We start from the raw sequence: 23,523 nt of genomic DNA on the forward strand, positions 1-23,523 counted from the left end.
TGGGGTGGGGACAATGCAGATAGTCCGGGTAGCCATTTGATTAACTGGTCAAGAGTCTCGTGGCTTGGGGGTAGAAGCTGTTAAGAAGCATTTTTGACCTAGACTTGGCGCTCCAGGACCGCTTGCCGTGCGGTAGCAGAGAGAACAGTCTATGACTAGGGTGGCTGGAGTCCTTGGCCATTTTTTTAGGCCCTCCCCCGACTGAAGAGGAGTACTCTCAATTTAAAAACAAGCAATGGTGTTGTTCAATTCTGCATAACAAAGAGAACAGGACACCTTCGGCTGACAGTGTATCAACAGTCGGGGTGTGATGTGTGACACTCGAAATTATTAGCTCTCTAATCCTTAAAGCTGTACACAAAAATCTTGTGTTGTGGAGACATACACAAGCTGATAATTTTTTTTCCTCTTTCTCTCTCTCTCCTTCTCTCTCACTCACTCGTCCTCAAATCTAACATACTGCAATGACATCTTAGAGAGACAGATTCTGTCTGGGAATTGTGTTGTCCAATATAAAGTAAAGAAATTGAATTTGGTGAGGTCAGGGATAGAATATATAACACCAAACAACCAGTAAGATATACAAGCCTATTCAAGAGAGAGAGATCCAAGGCTACTACTTGTTCATTTTTATGACACACACTGGATACATTAGACAATACTTATTTGAATTGTATTTGATACATAATGGATTTTCTTAACCATAAAGCTGTCAGTTTTTTTAAATTCCATGGCCGTTTTAATAGGAATGATTAAGATGTGTAGATTTGCACAGGAGAACAAAGAATGTCATTTATTTTTCTACTAAGCTGGCTAATGGTCAGCACTGAGTTGTCCCAAGGTCAGTCGGTGTCATAATCTTATCACTGTTCGGGAGTATTATAGGGTCTTGAGATTGGAGGACATGGTCGGTGCAATATTAGTGTAATGGTCGTCCTACTAGAACCTCTGGCTGAGCCTACAAACGGAAGTCCATGTCCATATTCGTATTCTAAGCCAATGAAAAAACCTTCAAATATAACTTACAGGATAGTGATGATGATGATGAGGACGATGAGGATGATGATAAATAAAACAAATCTGGAAATGCCTCGAGGTGGAACAAATTCCCCCAAAAATACCACAATCAAGGGAATTAAAATGTAGGTCAACTCAGGTAAAACGAAAAACATTAAAGGGTCTATCTTCTGTAAAATGCACGAACAGCAGGATTGAGAATGCAGCCGTGTTGCATGAAGCTGCACGACTGGATTTTCTGCGTCACATTAACTTCATATATTTTAAATGAATAAGACAGGAAGCAGCCTCCATGTCACACCGAGGCACCGTTCCCCCTCATACTGTAGCACCAACAGCCAGCCATGCAGTAAGATCATGAATTACTAAACATGATCCTTGGCTAAAGGTAAGAGACTGCACATCTGCGGATGATTGCCTGACACAAGCAGGCTCCTCATATAGCTCCTTCGCCACCTTTGATGGCTTTATGTTGGAAAGAGCTAAGACCTACATCATCAGCTACGTCTCATTAAACTCATTTGAACTCATTTCATCTCGTTCAGCCACATGTGCTCTAATAGGCCAAGCATGACAAGTAGTCTTACAAAGAGGAATGTTTTGATCAGGAAACAGAGATGCAACCAGAGGAGCCTCTAATAGAATCATTACTCACTTACAGAAATAGAGAATTAATATAGAATTTACTGTTTTGTTTAATTTGCGAAAATTAACCAACTGATGATAGGGATTGTGACTTGGGAGCCCTTGCAGAAGAAACACTTGAGTAAATGCAGAGGTCAATGCTCATAACACATGAACAATACATTCTGTCCTCCTCTGGCCCACGATGGGTGTTGATGAAACAATCAATAGGCCTCATTCGAGGTCAGCCGTACATAATGGCTGGTTTTGATGGTGTGGATCTCTAGCGACGCTGCTGGGGGCTCGGGAATGCTGAAGACCGTGATCCATCTTGGGGAATCCGTGGCTCGCCTCAAGCTGCCCTTTGTTATTCAGCTAAGGCCACTCATCTATTGATATTTCTCTACTGTCAAATAAGACCAGGGACTTGCTGTTCCATGTACAGACGTTTTACAATGAGGCAATCGATAGCACAGTTTGACAATCCCCCTTGATTGGATAAACATATTAGCATTCGTGTGCTTTCAAATATAAATATTTGTCCTGGTTCATCTAGTACATGTTTTTAGTGTATAGTTTGAGTATGGGGCAGTTTACAGTTTGAGCACGCTCACGAACCACAGTGTGGCCCAGAGCCTTCAAACTCAACTCTGGACCTCGAAGCCTGGTCCACTGCTTATTTTGATTGTTCTAATCAGGGACTGATTTAGTAATTTAATTATCTGGTAGAACAGAAAACCATCAGACTCCGAACCTCATAGGGTAAGAGTTGAATACCCCTGACCTACAGTATGTGTGTGCAAGTACAAGTGTGCGTGCAAGGCCTGCTGTAAATTATATTATGAGCCCCTAAGTGCATTTAAAGGGGTTCTGGTAAGGGAAAGGGAATGTTAGTCTCCTGACACAAACACGTTCTCAAGGGACAGCACCAATGCTGCCCATTGAAACAATGAGGCCATCAGAACTGAAATGGACCTTCCAGCATAACCTTGGACTTTTGACTCTTTATTCAAAATGAATTTAGCGCTACTGTTAAAACTAGTGGAAACATCGCCCACAGCCTGATAAAATAGAGTCATCATTTCCCACAGCCAACCCTTTCTCTTGCTCTCATGTCCTCTTCTCACAATTCTCTCTGACTCTAGCACTCTATACTAGCTTTGGGTGAAGTGCTAATGGGAAGAATTCAGTGAACAAGCAATGCATTATTGGCAGCTAGGCAGCTGGGAGAGCCGTTTTAGGATTCAGCCAGGGGATCAGTCTGCTGCACCATCCAGGCATCTCAGAAAGACCCTAGATTAAAGCAATAATCGTGGCACCGAGTATGGACCACTCGGTGGCACACATCCTTATAGGTGTGTGTGTGTGTGTGTGTGTGTGTGTGTGTGTGTGTGTGTGTGTGTGTGTGTGTGTGTGTGTGTGTGTGTGTGTGTGTGTGTGTGTGTGTGTGTGTGTGTGTGTGTGTGTGTGTGTGTGTGTGTGTGTGTGTGTGTGTGTGTGTGTGTGTGTGTGCGTGCGTGTCACAGCAGGCTGGTCACACCAATCATCAATCATCAAACCTTAAACCGTTATGACATGTATTGGGTGACATTGACATAATGACCTATTTATTTTCAAAGCAAATAGCACAACATGATTAAATAGGAGCAATACTGTGTTGAGTGGTTCTATATCATAGTGAGATTGATTTTAATCCGAATTACAACATTGTCTGTTTGAGGGAATACGGATTATCCCGGTGGTTATAATACCAGAGGCTGTGCGACAGCTGACCAATACTGCAACAACAAAAGTAGAAAGCGCTGCAGTTTTTCTGTAGGCCTATTTTTCACATTAAATAAATACAAATCTCGGCTCCTGCTAATTTTAGAGTGGCTTGTTGATTTTGGAAAGAGAACAGCATGAATCATCTTGATTCTATATGTTTTAAGGGCTGGCATTTCGTTTGGACGTCAGGTTGTGAGAATTGTCCTCATAGGTTGTGCCGCGCGTTGATTTGAGGGAAGGGTTGATTAGGTTTCAACGCGCGTCAGGCTATCGGTGGCGTTGCACGCACGCCACACTAAGTTAGTGGGTTTGGAAATGCTAAAGCGCCTCCTCACTGATATGCACACAAAGCAGACGGATCCGCTCGCGGAGCTGGGACCTATCTACTGATCCTCCAGGTCTTAGTACAAAACACGGGAATCTCGTCCACGGCAGGTCCTCTTTATGGGAGCGGACACAAGGATGGTTATGTAATGGGTCTTGGAGAAGTGCCCGGGAAACATTCCCTTCACGTGGAAAGCAGAATGAGCAGGTTTCTTTCAGCCGAGAAGAAGTTTGGTTTCGACCTGAAGCACATCAGGAAATAAGGAATCACAGTTATAAGGGGATAATAATAGAATATAGAGCAGCTGCAGAACATTTGGATTGTACGTTTTTCGCCTGGCTGGCAGGAAAACATATTGGAGTACGTTATTTGGATCTTGTGAAATATCTTGAATCTTTGGGAAAGCTAACGAATTCCCCCAACAGATCAGAGACGAACGCTTGCCCATCATGGAAATTGAAATGTTGATGTTATAAAGATACATTTATGGTCAAATGACCGTCTTCACGCGCTCTCTAATCTAACGACCCTGGGATATCTATGAGATGGAAAAACGGGGACTCAACGGCGTCCTTTATTATTTAATTCTTAACGCACCCTTGTTCTTCTGTGTAAATGGTAAGTCAACTTTGATAGTTGTGGCATGCCGTGCTTTTGATGGTGAACACAAATGCTGTCAATCGAACAGCCCCTGTGGTTAGATTTTTGATTTCAAGCTGTTGTGATATGGACCGGACCGGGTCATTATTTGAAGTCGAGCGCATTATTATGCTGCAGTGACTTGGTCGTTATGAGTAAAAAAAAAAAAAAGAATTACGTTGTCGATGAAATGATACATGGGTGAGAGAATAGATTGATAGGATTCAAGTATTAGACGAACACATGTCAAGACTGTGCTTCAGCAGTTTTGCATAATGTCCACATTTCCTCAGTTATGCTAAGCCTAATGCTAGATGAACATGATCTCTCAAAACACGTAAAGCAACAATAATTGGTATTCTCATAGTGACCAAATACTTGTATTTATTCCGTTACAGGTTATATCAAACGCCGTGGTCATTTCAATTCACAGTACACAGTACACAGGTCACATAAAGCCAATACGCCTCGTTGTGTAGGCTACCTTTGCGTCATTGCTTCATTGTCTATTTTCTTTTAAGTCTTAAACTAATATAAACTGATATTTAAATTGAATGGCAACCTGAATATGATTGTATTGCGAAATACAGACAATGTGGAAACGGATCTCACTAAAGCGCATGTCAGTTGTCTGTCATGAGGCTACGTAATCTCAGATCTTTGTAAATGTGTTATTCCAACATAGTAATCTATTATATACGTTCTCTTTTCTCAATGTTAGCTACGTTTACTGAAGTGCCCAAAGATGTGAGTGTCAGTGAGGGAGAAGACGTTGAGATGCCGTGCGCCTTTCGGGCCATCGGATCATCGCCCTTCTCGCTTGAGATCCAGTGGTGGTACCTAAAGGAGACAACACCTAAAGAACTTGCACACGAACTGCAAATAAGCGCTCCGGCGAACAGAGCCAAGGTAATGCTGTCCCCATGACAGAGAGGGCAGGTTGGGCTCCTCCCGGGCAGCTACTGAGAGGGGGTCTGTTTAAATGTTCGAAGTTGCACCAAAAGTGATTGACACGTACGGCTACGGCTGTGTGCAATCTGGCCTTTGATGATGGCATCGCCATATGTATGACATATGTCGCTATTTATTTGATGGACTCCATTACAACATGTTTGCCGACTAAAAGCACGTGAAGGGATATACTGGAGCTTATAAACACTGTGTGGCCATTCATATTACAGAAGGGGGTGTGTATATTGTGCGGGAGGGGGGGCGTCACACCTAATGATACAAATGGTACTTGTTTGATTTTAAAATTAGTTCAGGGAGAGTTCTCATGCATGCAGCGGAAATACCCACGTTGGAATATTCCATAATGCTGTTGGATAACTGTGACATGATTACGCAATCTGTGCCTCTGTTTCAATCGACTCAGGGACACAGAACAACCCCATCTGTAGTTTCTGCTCTGTTATTTAAGTACAATAAACATGCACTGGAAAACACAAACGAGCAGTTATGACAGCTCGAGAGTTAATGCAGCTGTTGCTGTCCATGCATGGTGCCTATGTCAGTGCACACTGTTTCGGGCAGGTTTGGGAACAACGCAACTGTTGCTGTCCATGGTGCTGATTCCAATGCGCGCAGCTGTAGAAACAATTGTACAATGTCGAAAGCTATTCAAAATTGCACATGGAATTCCAATTGTGTTGAAGCTCATATCCTAAAGTGTAATTGCTATTAACGAGAGTATTATGCAGTCTTGTGTCTCTGGCTGACCATAACACTTCGACAAATTTCTGATTTCAGGTCACTCAAAAGGATGCCACAAAAATAAGCGTAAGTGTTTGTGTTTCCTCATATCCAGCTGAAGCATTCACGCTAACACTTTATCATAGTGTAGATAAATATCTGATTTCTTCAAATGTTGTATATGGCAGCACCGTTAACCTGTCCCATAATGCATTTGAGTAATAAAATGTTTATAAACGTTGTTCAAGATCATAGGGCTAGCCACATCATATGGCCAAGTGTCGCTATGGAGGTCGATGGACAATATTTTAGCACAAGCTATGGTGGTAACTGTCCACGCCTCTGTTGCAAGTGGGCATTTTTCCAAACATCGTTTTTTCTAGACTTACGACTCCATTTTGTACAGTTGGCTCAAACCTGGCTGGCTCACCCTTATCATGTCGCCTTTATAATATAAATATAGCCTAATCTTGTTTTGAAATGTATCCAGAGACTTGCCACACAACAGGCAGCATTAAATCTGCCATGTTTAGGCCCACCACTAAACTGCGACGTTATTGCATTTTCCTGCGGAGAGGCAAGTTATTTCTCTATTGAGACTGCGTCCACACGTTTAAGATTTTTTGGGGATTATAGGCCTTTAGGATTTAGGCTATCAAACCCATAAGCCCTCATCGCGTGCTGCATATGTGGCAGTAGTCTAATGAGTGGCCGGCATAGTCTACTTTGATATAGACGTATTTATTGTCGAAACCAACAGGTTATACTGTGCATGTAGCAATTTCTCCCTTTCTCTGTTTCTCTTTGTAGACTGTGAGGGTGCAGGGCAGCGCCATATCTCACAGGCTTAGTCTCTCCAAGGTGCGAAAAGAGGACGAAGGGGTGTACGAGTGCCGGGTTTCCGACTTGTACTCCGACGAGACTCAGGAATACAAGGTTCAAGCCACCCTCCGGGTGATTCCGCGTGATGGCATGGTGGCCGAGGAGGCCGTGTCCCACATTCAGAATAGATGGCCACTGAGGAACAGCAAGGACGCGGTGGCCGGGGGGCGGGCTACCTCTGAGCCGGGTCAGGGAAAGCCTCGTGTGCCTCCTCCAGCGGGAAATGGCCCCCTCCCCGCCAGCACGATGACCACCGCCTCTGCAGCAAAGTCCTCAGCTTCGCCAAGGCCCGGCAATGCGGCCATCCTCCGACAGCAGCACGGAGCTGGTAAGTTAAAGTGCAACAGTGACACCTAGTGATACAAGGGTAGAAGATGTGGAGTTTGTGTGTGTTACTCCTCCATCTCCTGTCAGACCATCAGGAGCATGTCATTCAGATCGGTGATTTACCCTCTTTGAGTGAATAATACATTTTTATTGTCATTGAATTATATAATGTTATTTACAAATAATATATTTGATGATGCTTGTGTAGAGAACACAACCTGTTACATGTAATTATATTGCTTCACAGGGCAGTGATTCTTACGGGGAGGTATTCTTTATTTCATCATAATAAAAAAAATGCATTTATCCATGCTGGGACATATCTACCTATCTTGCCACCAGTTGAGACATTTGATTTTGCCAGAGGTTTTTGTCAGACTATGGAGAGTGAGGGAAGGTGTGTATGTATATGCAGTAGGTATCATAAATATTCATCCCCTTGTTTTGTTTTTTCACATTTTCTTGCGTGGCATAGTGGGATTGAAATGTCATTGTCGCTGTCATTGATCTACACACAATTCTCCATTATGTCAAAGTGAAAAGAATGTTAACAAATTAATAGGCCTACAAATGAAATAACTAAAATATAGTTGTTGCACAAGTATTCACCCTTTTTGTTTAGGCAAGCCTAAATGAGTTCAGGAGCAAAATGAAGCTTAGAAAATCACATAATAAGTTACATGGAATCACTCTGTATGAAGTAATAAGGGTTGACATGATTTTTTAATGGCTAACCCTTCCTCTGTTAATGGCTAACCCTTCCTCTGTCCCCAAGTGTTGAATTTCAAGCACAGATTAAACTACAAAGACCAGTGAGCTTTTCAAAAGCCTCGTAAAGAAGGGCAGTGATTGGTAGATGGGTAACATTTACAAATTAGACATTGAATATCTCTTTATTAAGCATGGTCAAGTTAATAATGATGCTGTGGATGATGTACTAAACCACTCAGACACAACAAAAGTCGTTCTTAACTGAGCTGTAGGACAATATGGAAACTCCTCCAGGATGTCACCATGAGGCCAATAATGATTTCAAAACAGCTACAGAGTTCACTGGCTGTGAAGGGAGGAAACTGAAGATCGATCAGCAACATTGAAGTTACTCGACAATAATGTCCTAAATGACAGAGTGAACAGAAATAGAAATAGAAAAGACTGTGGCTGAAATGGTGAATCCACTAGTTTGAAAGGGTTTCCGCATACTTTTGTATACATACTGTACATGATAAACAAATCAAAATATATTTTAGATTATAGATTCTTTAAAGTAGCCACTCTTTGCCTTGATGACAGCTTTGCACACAATGAGTAGGTGTGTCCACACTTTTGACTGGTAGTGTACATATACACGTACAGTTGAAGTCTGAAGTTTACATACACCTTTGGCAAATACATTTAAACTCAGTTTTTCACAATTCCTGACATTTAATCCAAGGACATTCCCTGTCTTCGGTCAGTTAGGATCACCACTTTATTTTAAGAATGTTAAATGTCAGAATAATAGTAGAGATAATTATTTATTTCAGCTTTTATTGCTTTCATCACATTCCCAGTGGGTCAGAAGTTTACATACACTCAATTAGTATTTGGTAGCATCGCCTTTAAATTGTTTCACTTGGGTCAAACATATCGGGTAGCCTTCCATAAGCTTCCCACAATAAGTTGGGTGAATTGTGTCCCATTCCTCCTGACAGAGCTGGTGTAACTGAGTCAGGTTTGGAGGCCTCCTTGCTCGCACAGGCTTTTTCAGTTCTGCCCACACATTTTCTATAGGATTGAGGTCAGGGCTTTGTGATTTCCACTCCAATTCCTTGACTTTGTTGTCCTTAAGCCATTTTGCCACAACTTTGGAAGTATGCTTGGGGTCATTTGCGACCAAGCTTTAACTTCCTGACTGATGTCTTGAGATGTTGCTTCAATATATCCACAAATTTTTCCTTCCTCATTGTGCCATCTATTTTGTGAAGTGCACCAGTCCCTCCTGCAGCAAAGCATCCCCACAACATGATGCTGCCACCCCTGTGCTTCACGGTTAGGATGGTGTTCTTTGGCTTGCAAGCCTCCCCCTTTTTCCTCCAAACATAACGATGGTCATTATGGCCAAACAGTTCTATTTTTGTTTCATCAGACCAGAGGACATTTCTCCAAAAAGCATGATTTTTGTCCCCATGTGCAGTTTCAAACTGTAGTCTGGCTTTTTTTATGGCGGTTCTGGAGCAGTGTCTTCTTCCTTGCTGAGCGGCCTTTCAGGTTTGTCAACATAGGACTTGTTTTACTGTGGATATAGATACTTTGTACCTGTTTCCTCCAGCATCTTCAGAAGGTCCTTTGCTGTTGTTCTGGGATTGATTTGCACTTTTTGCACCAAAGTACATTCATCTCTAGGAGACAGAACGTGTCTCCTTCCTGAGCGGAATGACGACTGCGTGGTCCCATGGTGTTTATACTTACGTACTATTGTTTGTACAGATGAACGTGGTACCTTCAGGCATTTGGAAATTGCTCCCAAGGATGAACCAGACTCGTGGAGGTCTACAATTTTTTTTCTGAGATCTTGGCTGATTTATTTTGATTTTCCCATGATGTCAAGCAAAGAGATACTGAGTTTGAAGGTATGACTTGAAATACATCCACAGGTACACCTCCAATTGACTCAAATGATGTCAATTAGCCTATCAGAAGCTTCTAAAGCCATGACATAATTTTCTGGAATTCTCCAAGCTGTTTAAAGGCACAGTCAACTTTGTGTATGCACAATTATGACCCACTGGAATTGTGATACAGTGAATTAAAAGTGAAATAATCTCTCTGTAGACAAAGGTTGGAAATATTACTCATGCACAAAGTAGACCTAACCGACTTGCCAAAACTATAGTTTGTTAAGAAATTTGTGGAGTGGTTGAAAAATTAGTTTCAAATTTCTGCACTGCTAGAGCTTCCCCTGTCAACTTTAAGTGCTGTTATTGTGAAGTGGAAATATCTAGGAGCAACAACGGCTCAGCCGTGAAGTGGTAGGTCACACAAGCTCACAGAATAGGACCATTGAATAATTGTCTGGGGCTGTTTTTCATGATTCGGGCTAGGCCATTTAGTTCCAGTGAAGGGAAATGTTTGGTACTTTTTACAGATTTTTCTACCCAATTTTGTGATATCCAATTGGTAGTAGTTACAGTCTTGTACCATGGCTGCAACTCCCGTACGGACTCGGAAGAGGCAAAGGTCGAGAGCCGTGCATCCTCCGAAACACAACCCAGCCAAGCCGCACTGCTTCTTCACACACTGCCCGCTTAACCTGGAAGCCAGCCACACTGTGAAAACACTGTACAGCTGTTGACTGAAGTCATCATACATGCGCACGGACGCCACAAGGAGTCCCTAGAGTGCGATGGGACAAGGACATCCCTGCAGGCCAATCCCTACCCTAACCCGGATGACGCTGGGGCAATTGTGCGCCGCCTCATGGGTCTCCGTTGGTGGCCGGCTGCGACACAGCCCAGGATCGAACCTGGATCTGTAGTGATGCCTCTAGCACTGGGATGCATTGCCTTAGACCGCTGCGCTACTCGGTAGGCCCGTGAAGGGAAACCTTAACGCTACAGCATACAATGACATTCTAGACTGTGCTTCCAAATTTGTGGCAACAGTTTGGGGAAGGTCCTTTCCTGTTTCAGCATGATAATGCCCCTGTGCACAAAATGAGGTCCATACAGAAATGGATTGTCGAGATCGGTGTGGAAAACATTGACTGGCCTGCACAGAGCCCTGACCTCAACCCCATCGAACACCTTTGGGAAGAATTGGAAGGCCGACTGCGAGCCAGGCCTAATCACCCAACATCAGTGCCCGACCTCACTAATGCTCTTGTGGCTGAATGGAAGCAAGTCCCCGTAGCAATGTTGCAACTTCTAGTGGAAAGCCTTCCCAGAAGAGTGAAGGCTGTTATAGCAGCAAAGGGTGGACCAACTCCATATTAATGCCCATCATTTTGGAATGAGATGTTCAAAGAGCAGGTGGCCACATACTTTTGGTAATGCAGTATATACGGTGCCTTCAGAAAGTATTCAGACCCCTTGTCTTTTTCCACATTTTGTTACGTTACAGACTTATTATAAAATGAATAACAGAAAAATAAATGTCCATCATTCTGCAAACAATACCCCATAAGGGTATAGCATCATGTCTGGAGGAAACCTGGCACCATCACTACATGAAGCATGGTGGTGGCAGCACCATGCTGTGGGGATGTTTTTCAGTGGCAGGGAGACTAGTCAGGATCAAAGCAAAGATGAACGGAGCAAATCACAGAGAGATCCTTGATGAAAACCTGCTCCAGAGTGCTCAGGACCTCAGACTGGGGCAAAGGTTCACCTTCCAACAGGACAACAGCCAAGACAACGCAGGAGTGGCTTTGGGACAAGTCCCTGAATGTCCCTGAGTGGCCCAGCCAGAGCCTGGACTTGAAACCGCTCAAAAATCTCTGGAGAGACGTGAAAATACCTGTGCAGCTACGTTCCCCATCCAACCTGACAGAGCTTGGGAGGATCTACAGAGAAGAATGGGAGAAACTCCCCAGATTCAGGTGTGCCATGCTTGTAACGTGATACCCAAGAAGACTCCATGCTGTAATAGCTGCCAAAGGTGCTTCAAAAAAGTACTGAGTACAATGGTCTGAATTCTTACACGCTGACCAGACCGGACACATCGCGTGTGCTGCACAATAAATTTAGAAATCCATGTTATTCAATTATTGCACCCACACTGCTCGCGTGCGCCAACGAGCGTCTGCGATGCCAAGGGCTAAAATATAACTCCTTTCTATTTCTGATGCAGATCGTGCTGAAAGTTCTGCCTCTCCCCTCTCATTGGTTTATAGACGCAGGTACCCACGTACCATCTCTTCATTGGTTATAACCACGTGGGTGATTGAAAGATGAACTGTTTTTCCGGTAGTCGTGGTAAGACTATGAAAGTTTAGATGCCGATCACCATATAAAGTTCAAAGATGAAAAAGCCTTGCAGGAGAAGAGATGACTAGAAACAATTCGGTTGGCCGTTTTATGTGTGGATTAACTGTCGGAGTAAAAGACCTTGTGCATTTCAGGTAAAATAACAACTCAATGTTTATATCCCAGGACAAATTAGCCAGCAACAGCAATCTAGCTAAATAGGACAAATTAGCTAGCAAGTGCAAGCTAACTAGCTAAATTGCCATACATGTTTAATGCTTTTCGACCTGTCCCCAAATGATTGTCATTGGTTCAGAGTTTGTTTTGATATTTTAACCTGCGTGTCGTGATCGCGTTTGGTGTAGGGGGACAAAATAAATGTATGCACGATAGCGCACGATGGCGCACGCACGCAGCCGGTTTGGGTTCCGTGATATGTAAATATGATATTTCAGTTAATTATATTTCATAAATGAGCAAAAATGTCTAAAAAACTGTTTTTGCTTTGTCATTATGGGGCATTGTGTGTAAATTAATGAGGGGGAAAAAACAATTTAATCAATTTCAGAATAAGGCTGCAATGTAACAAAATGTGGAAAAAGTCAAGGGGTCTGAATACTTTCCTGAATACTTTCCGAAGGAACTGTATATATATATATATATATATATATATATATATATATATATATATAAATATAAATAAATAAAAATATTCCAAAATAGTATGTATGTATGTAATATATATATATATATATATACATATATATATATATACATATATATATACATACTATACTAATTTGTGATCTACCAGCTTTAATATTGCAGATAGATCGTTGCTTCCATCAATGTAATTGTTTGCTATATATTTTTCAACTGTGCTGTGATGTTTCACAAAAGTTCTGAACCTTTCTATTCTCATAGATCTCCATATTGTAAATAAAAAATCTAGGAGTATTATTATATTATTGATCGATTGACTATGACTATAAACAACTCAGCAGTGCTTATTTGCAGAGGCAGACGTGACTTGGCAGGGGGTCATGACCCATGGCCCTTCTAGCCTTCTCTATTTAAAACAACAAAAAGTAAACAAATATGCCCACATCAAGCTAGGTAAGAGATTATTACATTATTTTAAGTGATTGATAAGACTGAACTAGATCAAATGTAGTTCAATAATCAATATTGTGTTGCACCTTGAACCTAACAAATGAACAACTCTTACAAATAAAGTACAACAACAAAGTTTACAACGTACACTGGGAGAGAAATCCACGTTTCAGCAGGACAATAACCTGCAACACAAATCTACACTGGAGTTACTTACCTTGAAGACCATGAATGTTCCGTTTTGACTTAAATCTGCTTGAAATCTATGGCAAGGCGTGAAAATTGCTGTCCAGCCATGATCCTCAACTCCTTGACGGAGCTTGAAGAATTTTGAAAGGAATATTTTGAAAATATCACACAATCCAGAGGTGGAAAGCTCTTAGAGGCTTACCCAGAAAGACACACAGCTGTAATCGCTGCCAAAGGTGATTCTAACATGTATTGACTCAGGGGGGAATACTTATCTGCCAAAGGTGATTCTAACATGTATTGACTCAGGGGGGAATACTTATCTCATCAACGTATATTTTGTGGTTTATTCTTCATTAATTAAATAGATGGAATTTTCATTTCACTTTGACATCAATTATCAATCCCACTTCATAATGCAAAAAAAATTGAGAAATCCAAGGGGGGGGGGGTGAATACTTAGGATTTTCCACTACAGATGCTGCAGAGGAGAGTGACAGGTTCTTGCCTCTATAGTGTCCACCATATAGAGACAGAAATGATGAAGATGTGATTCACAATGGCCATGGATATGAGGTCTCCTCATGATCTCCACACTATAACGTGAGCGCGCCTTAAAGCAGCCCTTGGAGAGAGCGAGAAGGGAGCTATCTCACACGTCAGACTCGCTACTGATCGATGAAGCGCACTCCTGAATAATTCAAATTCACAGACTCCGCAGGAGGGTTTCACTCGCCGTTCTGCCATATCAGACTTACAGCCGCTGACGCAGTGGTGGTGCAGCGTGGGAGACATGTCACGGGGGGGGGGGGGGGGGGGGGGGGTTGCACACTTATCAGTATGTGGGACCACACTTGTCTGTTTATGTGCGTTAGCATGTAACTGTGTGCTGATGTATGTTTTGATTGTGTCTGTTGTTCATATCTCTGGCTGGAAGCATGTGTCCAGACTCCTCCTCTTTCCTGACTATTGCTGTCAGTGCGTTGGTGGTTTGCAGGCTGACTAAGGGGGTAATGTAGAGCAAGGCCCTCCTCTAATGATAGGCTGTTGCCAGGGTTCTGGCTTCTTTACACAGGGCTTGTCTCTCCCCTCAAGGGTACTATACTTCTGTGTGGGGATTAGAGTGAAAGGAACTCCTGATGGGAAGTTTTCCGAAAGACTTTAGAGGCCCTTGGAGGAGACATTGTGGGAAGTTTCATTCTCTGTTCCTTCCCTATTGTGTCTATCGTACTCAGTGTTGTGTCAGCTCGACGTGTGCTGTGGCTTGTTGGGGTGGCTGTTCTCCCCTTGCTGTGGCCTTGTCCTCGGGGCAGAGGAGGACAGCTGGTGGGGCCATAACTGGAGGAGAGGACTCCAGAGGAAACAGTTACACAACTCTACCTGTGTCCCCAAGTGCAGGGCTTCGTCTCTGCTGTCACTACTAGTCCCGATTTCAGTAATATCATCCAACAACATGTACATCTAAATGTATGCTTGAAGCCAATGCCATCTACAGAGCCTTGAGTTCCATTGAAAATGTAATCAACAGAGTTGTGCAAATTGGTCATTTGGAAGCCTACATTTACTTCTACATGTTAGTCATTTAGCAGACTCTCTCATCCAGAGACCAGGGATCCATTTGGTCTTCTCTATGTGATTCGAATCCCTTACTTTCTGAATGAAGCTAACTGCCAACCGAGGGGTAATAATGCTGAAAACACAGAGCTAATAGAATGGCACCATGCTGTTAGTCCTCCTCATGTTCAGAACACGGATGCTGCCATCCTGGACATGTACCGTCGACGTGAGAGTAGCCTGGAGCACAGTAAATGGCCTTCTCCTAGGAACTGGCATTGTGGATCAGCGTGTTCGGTCAACCCTGTCCTTAGCGAAGCGAGACAGAGGCGGCCATTTGGCGAAAAATCAAACAATATCGTTGCCAGTTCACTGATTCCTCTCTCTCTCTCTCTCTCTCTCTCTCTCTCTCTCTCTCTCTCTCTCTCTCTCTCTTTTAACATGACCCCCATTTTCTCCAAAACACAATACAATAGAGGCAGTATTTTTGTCCACGTATTTAATGTAGCAAAAATGACATTGAATCCTTTTCGGCCAAATGAGCAGTTACTACATTTTTACTTGGTTTTGATTTATTTTAATTTTATTTAACCTTTAATTAACAATGCAAGTCAGTTAAAAACAAATTCTTATTTACAAAGATGGCCTACCCCGGCCAAACCTGGACGAAGCTGTGCCAATTATGCACCACCCTATGGGACTCCCAATCACGGCCAGATGTGAATCAGCCTTCATTCAAACCAGGGACTGTAGTGTCACCTCTTGCACTGAGATGCAGTGATTTCGACCGCTATGCCACTCGGGAGCAGAATAATGCTCTGTTTAGATTACAAAACGAGGTTAGGCAGCCATAGTTAGACTGACCTCTGGGCTTGTTGTCTTAACTTGATTGTCCAGGACAGAGCAAGGCAAACTCACCTGTTGAATTATGAGAATCTGATGCATATTATTTTTCATATATAGCAGTGCAAGGCTGATATATTCCTTCAAATTGTCTGGTCAGCATTTGCTTCTCTGTCTCTCGTCATGTATCTCTGTCAGACTAAATCAAATACAGTAAATCAATCCATGTAAAAGTGCCCTCCTGACACGTTTGCGTTGACTGTGGGAGACAGATTTTTTTTTTTTTTCTTTAAGTGAACCCCTCAACATATTTGTCAACAGATTGTGAAGGTTAAAAAGCACCCTGGCATACGTGAAAGATTGGCCCTCCCTTGTCGTACCACAATAACAACAGTTGAGGGGGAAAAAATGTGATCTGGCCCGCCTCTCGGAAATGCGTGCATCTGTCACTTTTCTGCAATGTCATCTGGCTGAGTGGCAGAAACAATTAATATTAAAGGGGAAATGCCACGGGCATGGGGCAGATAAGCTGGCCCCTCAGCACACTGTCAGGTGTCTCAAATTGCCTCTCAAATGTTTCATTTTTCATCTGGGGGTTTGGTGGCCTTGCTGGGATAACAGATCAACTTGCAGTGCACCATTCTCCAGCGCTTCACAGGGAACCAGATTGATAGTCCCATGGAGGATCAGTGGCTAACACTTTGGGGATGGTGGCTGTCTATCATGAATTCACAGTGGAAAGTGTGGCGGACTGCACAGCCGTGAATGTTCCTCCTGGTTCTCAATTCACGAACAGAACAACGACGACACAACAGTGAAATGGAACCTTGTTGAAACTTGAAACTGCGAATACAACCATCCATGGAATCACAAGCTCTACTCCCAGCATTTTTCAACATTGGAAAGCATTTCCATCTCAGAGCATTTAAACAATAGTGTTGTCCCTTACGTAAAACAATATTTCAGATTAATTTAAAGTATCTCAGTAATTCGGCCAATCTGAAAGCCAATTGCAATGTGAACCGCTATTACTTAGATCATTAATTAATCAATCACCAAATTAATTCACTGGAATATTCTAATTAGAATGATTGACTATCTATATTGATTATAGACTGCTTGATTAAAAGGAACATTTGGTAAGTGGAAATATTCCACATTGTGGATGTGACTGTGGGAGTTAGTTTGATAATGTTACTGTTTGTATTATTCACAGTGAAAATGAGGTGAGAAAGAAACTGCCTATGCAATTAATTTATTTATCCATTATTCTACCAGGTAAGTTGACTGAGAACACGTTCTCATTTGCAGCAACGACCTAGGGAATAGCTACAGGGGAGAGGAGGATGAATGAGCCAATTGTAAACTGGGGATTATTAGGTGACCGTGATGGTTTGAGGGCCAGATTGGAAATTTAGCCAGGACACCAGGGTTAACGCCCCTACTCTTACAGTAAGTGCCATGGGATCTTTAATGACCTCAGAGAGTCAGGACAACCATTTAATGTCCCGTCCAATAGACTGCACCCTACACAGGGCAGCCCTGGGGCATTGGGATATTTTTTTAGACCAGAGGAAAGAGTGCCTCCTACTGGCCCTCCAACACCACTTCCAGCAGCATCTGGTCTCCCACCCAGGAACTGACCAGGACCAACCCTGCTTAGCTTCAGAAGCAAGCCAGCAGTGGTATGCAGGGTGGTATGCTGCTGGCAATAGGATATGCAATAATATTAAAAACTGTGACTGTGTGCACTCAACAGTTCATCGAAAGGACTTGGCAGGTGAACTTGTTTGGTAGGGAGTGAGAAGGATGGCATAGAGCATGAGGACAGCCAGACAGTGATGATGCAAGAGCTCACTTGAATACACCTACCCAAAATGCAATGGTCTGCTTGCTACTCTAGATTACCTTGATATCCCTTGGCAAGAGTATTTGTCTCTGGCTAGACAGCTGTCTCAATCCCTCATTAAACACCCAGTCTATCGCATCCTGTGTGTGTGTGTGTGTGTGTGTGTGTGTGTGTTGGGGGGGTTTTAACGGGCTGATGTGGCTTTTCAGCTGTCAGTCTCCGCTCTAAGGACAATTATGACAAGTTTTAGGTAGCTGTCAGACTGTATGGGAAGCACTTCACTTCTCCGAATGTGATGTTGATTGACTTCCGTCGTTGACTTACATTGTTTGCCTGGCAAGGTGTTGTCATCTCTGTGACAGATGATGGCTGGACGGTTATGGGGACTTTACACTACTATATTATTATTGGGCCTTTGTGTTGCAGCCTATAGCTCATCCAAGACCATGAGATAGTGGGAAAAGTGTTAGAGAAGTGGAGAGTATTCTCTTAAATAAGTGGTCCCTTTCAACTGTAAGGAAAGACACTACATGACCAATATGGAACAATGGTAGCTGGCAATCCATAATGGTAGAACTCTGTAGCGGTTCTCTTTATTGTAGGTACCCCAAGCAGTCAGAGTTGCAAAACTATGGCGCACTGCAGGGTGAAGTGGTGGAGGAGGACTTGTTTGCCTCACCCTCAGCTTGTATTATTGAACTTCCAAGGCTTCATTGTTTCCATGTGGTGAAGAAGCCTGTTGGAGTTCAACCTCCCCCTAACAAAAGAGAACGTTCACTTGTGACCCGTGTATCCATGAGGACAAACTTAGGCACCAACAAGAGAAAACATCACACAAAATCCCTCTTTGTATGTTCAGTCCAGGTAAACGAATAGAACAAAGTCAACCACCCGTGTGGAAGTCGTGTCTTTGTTAGCCAAGCTCGGTCAATAGTTCCCTCTTTTTTTTCTCTGTCTCTCTTTGCAACATAGCCTTTTGTATTTATTTTTACTGTCTCTATCTGCAGTACGTTGTGTTGCACTCCCCATTGAACACTCCATGCTCTGAAAACGGTTGTTGTTTCTTTATCCACATCTGTGCTTTCAGTCGTTCTGTTTGTCCTCCCCCATATGCGATTCCTAATCATCCCCCTATTCAGCCGTCTAGCAGATGCCAACCGTAACCTTCGAGAATAGTGATGTCATCCTAATGGCCATTAGTTACAGGTCTCCACAGTGCATAGCTGCTACTCTACAGAAAACACACATATTGAACAGAACGATGAGATTGTACCTCTCATCCAAGGGGTTCTGCTTTAGGTCAATTGTCAATGTCTGCTAATGTGTGAGGGAGACAGAGAGTGAGACAGAGAGTGAGAGTGAGAGTGAGAGAGACAGAGGAAGAGAGAGAGAGAGAGAGGAAGAGAGAGAGAGGAAGAGAGAGAGAGGGAGAGAGAGAGAGAAATCAAGTGTACACCTCACAGGGCTGGTGTACTAATGACAGTAATTATTGTGCGAATAGGGCATGTAGCTGAGTCATAGCTAGCGTTGTACACTGTAGGGGTGTATTGTTTCTGCTTCACTTTGCCCCCAATGAGCTGCAATGTGATCTCCAAATAATGTGTTGGGCCTATTCATTTGCCATATTTCAACACCCCCACGTCATACACCACAGATGGCTTTTTAACCCAATGTCCCGGGTTTTAGTTTCCAAATACTTGAATGTGGTGGGTTATATAAAGTATCGTTGTATTCATTGTATTTTTAAAGGTCGAGGTTACTCTCACAAACCGACATTTCCATTGGACGTAAAATATTGGCTAACTGATTTATCTGCATAGGCAGATGATCTTACAGACACTGTGTTCTGAGGTTAAGTGTATGCTTTGATTGATTCAAAACTCAGTGGAGAATCCTCTGAACCCTCAAGGCAAAGAGATGTCATTCCCACAGAGAGATACCCACTGGTACTAAAACATGGTTCAACAATAAACAAGACTATTCCCCTACAGAGTGTCGGGGCGAATTTGGAGTTGGAGCAGTGTGTGCTCCTATGAGTGTAAACTTATTTTCTCTTATGTAGTGCTTCCAGTAGAGGGGATGAGTGCGGATAGAGTAATGCCTTGGTGTTACACGTTTGGCGACTGCTGTGTTAACGTGCGGAGTGATTCTGGCAACAATGGTCCTGGGGAGTGGTTCTCAGGTTTTAGCTGATTCGTGTGGGTTTATTCATGTTGTTATTTTCATGGTTTTCGTTTGACCTTTGTACAGCTTTACCTGCATTCCGTCTTCAATGCACACATATTTTAATTGTCCGAGTAGGAGAGTGTCTGATAAAGATCACCACGGATGACACAGGGTGAAACCAATGGTTTAATGTGGTTGTGGATAGAAAATAATGACTTTTCCTTGAGTCTGATGAAGTTGTAGAATATTCTATAGAATAGAGTAGAATTGAACATAGAACAGAGGGGTTTTGTGCCAAAGATTTCATACAAATGTTAGAGGCGTTAGAGCGTGAGAAGAAGTTCTGGTTTCTCAAGCAGGGCACCTGAAAAGTCTGGGTTTTCCCAGTGCTAAATTAATACCTATTAACACAAGATACGAACTTTGAACAGAGGTGGATCATTGCGTGACTGACCAATTTCAAAAGGTGATCTGAGGCAGTCCTCTGGTCCTTACCAATATCACAACTGATAATCCTGCTCTGTTTCCACATTTCAATCCCAAAGTGCTTTTCTACTCAGGAAATTATTATTATTTTTCAACTCATTTAGATTGGATTGGACATTTTAAAGATGTCTGTGACAAGCACCTGCCATACGGGGTGATTGTAAGGGTCTGGCTGGGGCTGAGGTGGGGTGCGTCATGAGGGGACAGGAGCAGTCAGAGCCGGCTGTCTCCAGATAGCCTTAAGTAAACACCTGTCATTTGGATCCTTGGTGAGGAGGCTCAGATAAGCTGCCCTGTCCAGATGCTGTCCATCACTCTACAGCCAATCTACTCAATGACCACGGAAGACAGAGAGAGTGCAGAGCAGATAGAGAGAGAGAGAGATTTTAAAAGGGCAAAGGAAAAGAAATGTGGCAAGAATAAAACGAGGGGTGGGACACAGAAGGAGGGATACAGTTTACAAAGAGGTACAGTGCCAGAGACATAAACAGAGAGCGGATGGAAGGCCATGAGAGATTGAAACAATCGAAGTAGAGTGGGGGAGAAACAAGGGGAATTGATGCGAAGATTAGAGCCAATCAGCGAATCAACGTTCAGCGAAACATGGAGAAAGACATTTGGTCTGATGCTTTCTCACTCACGCCATTTTGCCCTGAATACACTGCAGCTCTGTCTGTGATTAAGACAGCTGGCCTGGCTCCGGGTGAGTCTTGTAAGGCACTGTTAAGCACTTGTATTGCCCTGTTTGCGTGTAGTAGAGTTCATGTCTTTGAGTTGATGTGCGTGTGGTCTTTACACCATGTCTTTGGGCTGGGGGATGGTGGAAGTGTTGGTGTGTGGATGTGTAGCGGGGCGTGGCCTGGCTGAGAACATGAGAATGGAAAAACAGACGGCCGTTTCACACTAGCGGTGTCACAGAAACTCCAGCCTCGTTAAACATTGACTCATTGCGCTTGTTTCCGTGTGTGTGATCTGAAAAATCAATCTGGCCTGCCTTTTGTTTGCTGGGGTCTGTTCCTCGCTGACCACGTGTGTCCGTTTATGTGTGTGCGTATGAGAGAGTGTGCGTGTGTCATAATGAAACCGCTTTTAGCCAGCAGTTGCTCTACTGCCCAAACAGGAAATGAAACGTGTCAGACAGGGATTAGGAGCTGTATCCAAGGGCCACTCTTCCTCATGGCCAGGTTCTCCCCGGGATGTCTCCTACCTTCCTGTACAAAACAATCAGCATAAGTAGATGCCACCATTTCATGGACTCAAAAGGTAGCCTGGCAGTGTGGATGAAACTCTCACCTCTATCTCACCTTTATCTGGAACATGGCAGCAGAAGCGTGAACGAAAGTAGACTTGAGATTTTCCACAACTGCCATTTTGTCAGCCATAATTGTGTGAAATATGTCCCAGGTAATACAGAATTCTACTCCTGGCAGGGAGTTAACAGATGTCATGAGCTACCGTGAGCTTCCTTAACTCTGGAGGATGTCCAATTGTTCCCATTCACCACAGCCAGGCATCCCATGGTACTGTCTTAACACGAAATCTCTCCTCAGTTTCTGTGTGCAGGTTTGATTTGTAGCAGAGAGACATTTCCACTGACCTTTCTACCCCCTCTGGTTGTCTTTGTCTGGCCAGGTTCTGGAGCCATTACCACCACTGACCCGTTCCTCTTCATCACTCTCCTGATCCTGCATAAGCTCCTCCCCTTCCTGTTTACCCAATAAGAGACTTCAACCAAACGACGACCCGAAAGTTTTCACTTTATGTACCAAACAACGAAAGGGAAATATATATATATAGATGTATACCGTTACGGCACATCACTGAGGGTGAGGAAACGAATGACAAAGAGAGGAGAAGAAAGGACTGACGATATAAGGACTGAATGAAAGAGAAGGAGAAGACGTGGTCTTCTGACTGGGACTAATGGAGGACAACGTCTAAGAACTGAATGTATATGAATTGTGTGAGAAGCATGAAACAAGGAATCTATGTGAATAAGAACTTCACAGCTACGTCGTACACACAACCAACATCCACTAAACGCTGCATCCTGTTTCCAAATAGTATCTGCCGTGCTTCATGCATGGCTGTTCTTATTTATTTTCGGTTGGATATCTTTGGATGTTTTATTTTCTATTTGTATTATATTTTCAGTTCAATGGGATTTTTATTTGGAATTCATTTTTCAGGACTTTGAAATTATTTTGATCATATCTGCTTCTGGACTATTCTTTTTTGCATTCTAAAAGAGATCCGCTCCTCATGTTTGTTTAGGTTGATTTGCATGAGCTGTTGAGCAGAAACACATCATGTTTTTTCACAGACGTCAAAGATGGGGCTTTTTTGAAATGTTCGGTTCATTCACGGAGACTGTGAGTCTGTGTCGTTCTGTTGCCCCTCTCTCTCTCTCTCTCTCTCTCTTATGATTTCTCCAAAGCGTTGTTTCATGATGTATACAAATATGACCTTATATATTTTGATTAAATAAGGCCCACATTACCATAGTTGTTGTTAGTCACCTTCAATAATGTTTATTTTTATTAAAGATATGGTGGTCAAAGTTAAGACATTCATTTATAAATACAAAAAAAAACAAACGTATTGGTATGTTGCCAACACCAGTTGAAATAAAAGTTGTTGTTTTTTTTCTCAATAAAAATTGACATCAAAGGCCTTACATGTGAACATTAAATCTATGAAGCTTTCTTTGACCATACAGGAAACCATGTCTCAGTGCTCCCTAAAGTATATGGTTGACCCATATCATGAGATGAATCTTTCCGTGAACTAGAAGTGAATTAGGTATGTAGGTCACTGTCCAGACTGATCTTTCTTGCCAGTGTGTGCTCCACAAGCGCTAATGTGTAATGAAGCGCCTGTGTGCATCCCTGTCCGTGTGTACCTCTCCAAAGTCAGTTGCAGTACCAGTGTCTTAGCTCCATTGAATCCATGGGAGATATGTGACAGCTGAGCAGCTGTTGATACTGGCAAAGCAGACGCAAAAGGTACCACTTGAGCGCCCACGTTGTCGACTGAGGGTCGCAACGCAGTCCCCTGGGAGTAGTGAGCTGTGATGTAGTCTTTCCGGCAGGATAGGCACACAT

At 43.0% G+C, this 23,523-nt stretch overlaps 1 protein-coding gene across 1 annotated transcript; it reads left to right on the top strand.

Moving 5' to 3' along the window:
* Positions 1-3,634: 3,634 nt before the first annotated feature.
* Positions 3,635-23,104, top strand: LOC110506370 (V-set and transmembrane domain-containing protein 2B-like). Its single transcript, XM_021585941.2, has 5 exons — positions 3,635-4,351; positions 5,094-5,281; positions 6,122-6,151; positions 6,875-7,274; positions 22,052-23,104. Exons 1-5 carry the CDS (start codon positions 4,279-4,281, stop codon positions 22,138-22,140), a joined length of 780 nt encoding a protein of 259 aa, XP_021441616.1. The 5' UTR covers positions 3,635-4,278; the 3' UTR covers positions 22,141-23,104.
* The last annotated feature ends 419 nt before the right edge of the window (positions 23,105-23,523 follow it).

The sequence above is a fragment of the Oncorhynchus mykiss genome, chromosome 26 (assembly GCF_013265735.2).
Source record: "Oncorhynchus mykiss isolate Arlee chromosome 26, USDA_OmykA_1.1, whole genome shotgun sequence".
NCBI classification, from domain to species: Eukaryota; Metazoa; Chordata; class Actinopteri; order Salmoniformes; family Salmonidae; genus Oncorhynchus; species Oncorhynchus mykiss.

Excerpts from the sequence above, each read along its gene's own strand:
- LOC110506370 (XM_021585941.2), top strand. The coding sequence starts at position 4,279 with ATGGAAAAACGGGGACTCAACGGCGTCCTTTATTATTTAATTCTTAAC. Across the intron at positions 6,152-6,874 it reads AGGATGCCACAAAAATAAGC|ACTGTGAGGGTGCAGGGCAG; the intron begins GTAAGTGTTTGT and ends TTCTCTTTGTAG. Across the intron at positions 7,275-22,051 it reads CCGACAGCAGCACGGAGCTG|GTTCTGGAGCCATTACCACC; the intron begins GTAAGTTAAAGT and ends TTGTCTGGCCAG.